Source organism: Felis catus, chromosome B2 (genome assembly GCF_018350175.1).
Source record: "Felis catus isolate Fca126 chromosome B2, F.catus_Fca126_mat1.0, whole genome shotgun sequence".
NCBI classification, from domain to species: Eukaryota; Metazoa; Chordata; class Mammalia; order Carnivora; family Felidae; genus Felis; species Felis catus.
This window is the reverse complement of record NC_058372.1, coordinates 812,454-816,913: the sequence shown is the minus strand read 5'-3', so window position 1 is coordinate 816,913 and position 4,460 is coordinate 812,454. Positions and strand designations below refer to the sequence as shown.

General features: G+C 37.3%; 1 protein-coding gene across 1 annotated transcript; it reads left to right on the top strand.

Moving 5' to 3' along the window:
* Positions 1–1,300: 1,300 nt before the first annotated feature.
* LOC111560562 (olfactory receptor 2B11-like) lies at positions 1,301–3,352 on the top strand. Its single transcript, XM_023254638.2, is given in 2 exon segments — positions 1,301–2,572; positions 2,574–3,352. Coding segments are annotated over 2 exon segments (951 nt in total). The 5' UTR covers positions 1,301–2,354; the 3' UTR covers positions 3,307–3,352.
* The last annotated feature ends 1,108 nt before the right edge of the window (positions 3,353–4,460 follow it).

The following is a 4,460-nucleotide window of genomic DNA, read 5'->3' as shown; positions in this document are numbered from 1 at the left end:
TTATTCCCCTATGACAATATAAGTTTCATTAAAGTGAATTTTTATCTGTTATTGATCATTGTTATGTTTTGAAGCATCGACAAAAGTGACTAACACAATGGGCACTCAACAAATATTTTTTGACTGAATAAATAAGAGAATATTTTAACTTTTTCTTGCCATAATGATTATTTAACCCAAACGAGGGACTATTTTTTATGTAGTCCATGTTAGGTGAGGTAAAAAGTCTATACTGTGCTAGGCTATTTTGGAAGAAATATATGGAGACAAAAGCCCTTTGGTTTCTTAAAAATCAAATTGGAAGGTGACCACTGCTTTTTTCCCTGTATAGAACTAGAAATATTCCTACTTTTACTACAGCAAGAATCTGAAGAAACAATAGCCTGAGGAAAGTGTAAAAAAAAGAAAATTCTATCTTGACAAGGTAGATGAGTTTTCTTGGATTCTTTTAGTCCTGAGTCCATTTTCCACAACAAGGAATATGCCAAAAATTTTCCTTCCATTTTTATGGCAAGAAGTAAATTAGAAAGTAGTATTCCCACTAGGGAATTTGTACAGTGTTTCTTGCCAAGAGATGTCCACTGAGGTTCGTTATCTGTATGAAGAAAATGTCCCACCACTTTATATAAAGAGAATCACTCCTTAACGAATGTTATTTTACAGGAAAATTGGTTTCCACATGTAAACATATTTGGGATTTTTCAAATCAAATACACAAATTATATTAGGGAGTTAGGATATGATGTGAAGCCACTGAACACAGACTATTCAATCCTTATCTCCAATTAACATTTAGTCCTGTTGGAAAGAAAAGATCAAGTTGGATTTGCAAGAACAGGGAGCATAAACATCAAATACCTGCAATAATGTAAGGTAGGTGTTGTATGTGGGTGGGAGTGATCTATTCAGCTTCATGATTTTATCTTTTTGTAATTCCATTTGAGTTGTGACCTCTCTCTGCAAAGTTCTGTACTAACAATGTGTAAATAAATTGAAACCCTTAATAATGCAATATTATAATTTAAATCATTAAAACATGTCTCCTTTAATGAAGAATGACATAGGGACACTGTTTGCATTAGTGGGCATTTCTATGAATTAAAATATATGTGTATTTGATAAAAATCTTAATAAAATGAACACCTGGATTCAAGCCACATGGTAGGAGTGATTCAGGGAATTGAAGAAAAAGCAATCTTTGTGAGGCATCTATCTGGTGGGGTAAATACACTGCTAATATTTGTATGCAACCAGAACGAGGACTAATGAATCAATATGGACTCACTAGGCACTACACTTCCTAAAAGTAACTACCACAACATTAAGTATTACACTCACTGTAGTCACAGATACTGGGTTAATTAATCCTCACAACACAGCTGGTAAGCAATGCAGAAAAGGCCAATGTGTTAACTATCCCAGTCGACAGGATCCAGGTTCTCTGATTTCACATCCTCTTTTCTACTACGACAGTGTTTTTCAAACTTCTTACCATGGCCAATAGCAAGATACACGTTTTATATCATAACCCACATCACACATCTACACATACACTCACACATGTAATGGAAACAAATACAGTAAATACACAAAAAAGCATTGAACTGCCAAATTTGTGATAGATTTCAATTCCTGGTGTGACAAGCATGAACCCACATTACATTGTACTTTTAAGCACTGGTGCCTTGAATGTCTCATATCACCATGCAGTGGTATCAATTACTATTGGTCTCATTCTTCGAGTACTGAACCTGTGGCAAGGAACCATTTCCTTTAAGCTGCATGTTTCCTGTTGGGACAAAAGGTTTGTGCTGCAATAGTCAGTTTAGGATTTGGGGCATAGGCCCAAGGAACAGCAATGTATCTTGTTTCTATGCATTCAGACTGATTCTGTTGGAGCTCAGAATGTCCTGAACTTCCCTAGATCACATCATGAATTCAAGCAGAGTGGTCTAAGGCCAGCAGATAGTGTATGAAAGAAATGAAGCCATGTGGTAAGTCAGCATGGCTGGTTCCTGAGAACCACTCCTCTGTTTTATTCTTTTCTCTGATATAAGAGCAATAGTGACTTTCCCCTTCCCTAATCTCTTTTATAATAAAATTTGCTCCATTGCATTTCTTAGGCAAACACAAAGATTTGTTGCCCTTTCTTTTAGACACGCTACAAAATAATAATGTTTGGTATTGAGACTCATATTTTTTCATGATTACAAGTATCAAACGACTTCACTGGAGTTACACCACAGAGAAAATCTCTGCGTAATTCACTCTATGCAAATGAATAAACTGACCCTCAGGAAACCCCATACTGAAATACGTGTCCTCACTTTGACTTGAATCCACCAACAAGAGAAATGACAGTCATGAATCCGGGTAATGCAAGCATTCCAAAGTTCTTCATCCTATTGGGTTTCTCTGACCATCCCTGGTTGGAAATGTCACTCTTCACAATGGTGCTTGTGGCTTACATCTGCACACTAGTGGGAAACATCTCCATTATTGTTGTGTCCAAGGTGGATCCTCATCTTGACAGCCCTATGTACTTCTTCCTTTCCAACCTCTCCTTTCTGGACCTGTTTTACCACAACCACCATCCCTCAGCTGCTGGTGAACCTCTGGGGCCAAGATAAGTCCATCAGCTATGGAGGCTGTGTGGCCCAGTTCTATGTGTTTCACTTCCTGGGAGCCACAGAATGCATCATCTTGGCGGTCATGTCCTTGGATCGGTACATAGCCATCTGCAAGCCCTTGAGGTACCCAGCTATCATGCATCATAGACTCTGTGTGTCCCTAGTGGCCATGGCGTGGATAAGTGGCTTGGCTAACTCCTTGCTTCAGGCATCCCTCACTGTCCAACTGCCACTTTGTGGTAATAACAAGGTAGATGACTTCCTGTGTGAGATTCCAGTGATGATCAAGATGTCCTGTGTTGACACCACTTTCAATGTAACTATGCTCTCTGTCGTGGTGACATTATTTACCTTGATTCCTTTGTCTCTTATTCTTGTCTCCTATGGGTTCATTGTAGCTACAGTGCTCAGAATTCGTTCATCAACAGGAAAGAAGAAGACCTTCAACACCTGTGGCTCTCATGTTATTGTTGTCTGTCTCTTCTATGGGCCAGTAATGTGCATTTATGTGCAACCTTTTGGTACTAACTCCCAGGACAAGAACAAACTCATGGCCCTGTTCTACAGTCTGCTGACTCCTATGCTTAACCCTTTTATCTATACTTTGAAGAACAAGGACATGAAAAGGGCAATAAGGAGACTTCTCCTCCCATTGAGCCATCAGGGAAGAGAATAAGCACCACCATTTTATACTCCACACTCTCCATGTAGGACTCCAAAGAGCCCCTTCTCTAAATTACTTCTCAATTGATTGTTGGCCCTCATTTTGCAATGTGAACCCTAATTCCCATTTGCCTTCAATTTGCATGAGACCAAGTCCCTGTTTAAATCCTCTTAGTCCATCTAGGGATTCTACCTTAGGAATCTGAAAAGTATGCAATGAATAAATGTTCACTAACTGACTCATTCAACATCAACCATTTATGTGTAATTTTATAAAAATAATGCAAGTAATATAAACCACAGTTATCCTTCTTACTATTATGGGATATGATATTATAAGTATGATTTGCTAATTAACTATTTTTATTGAAGTATAGAATGTTGTATTAGTTTCAGGTATAAAACATAGTGATTCAACAATCATATATGTTATCAAATGCTCACCATGGTAAATGCAGTCACCATCTTTCACCCTAGAACATTATTACAATATTATTAACAATATTCCCTATGCTGTACTTTTCATCCTTGTGACTATTTTATAACAAGAAGTTTGTGTCTCTTAATCTCCTTCACCTAATTTGTCCATCTCCCTACCCCAACCCTTCTGGCAACAGTTTGTTCTCTGTATTTATGAGTCTATTTCTGTTTTTTGTTGTTGTTGCTTGCTCACTTTTTATTTTTTTAGATTCCACATATAAGCAAAATCATATGGTATTTGTCTTTTTATTCCTGACTTATTTCACTTAGGATAATACTCTAATTTTCACACATGATGTTGCAAATGGCAAGGTTTTTTTTTTTCTTTTTTATGGCTGAGTACCATCCCATTGTGTCTGTGTGTGTATATATATATTCTTTATCCACTCATCTACGTTGGATACTTGAGTTACTTCCATGTCTTGGCTATTGTTAATAATTCTGGAATAAACATAGGAAAGCATATATCTTTTGAATTAGTTTTTTTGTTTGTTTGTTTGTTTCTTGGGTAAATACCCAGACGTGGAATTATTGGGTTATATGGTATTTATATTTCTTTTTTTTTAATATTTAGATGCTTATTTTTGAGAGAGAGACACACACAGAAAATGAGAGGGAAGGGTCAGAGAGAGAGGGAGACCTAGAATCTGAAGCAGGCTGCAGGCCCCAAGTTGTCAGCACAGAGCC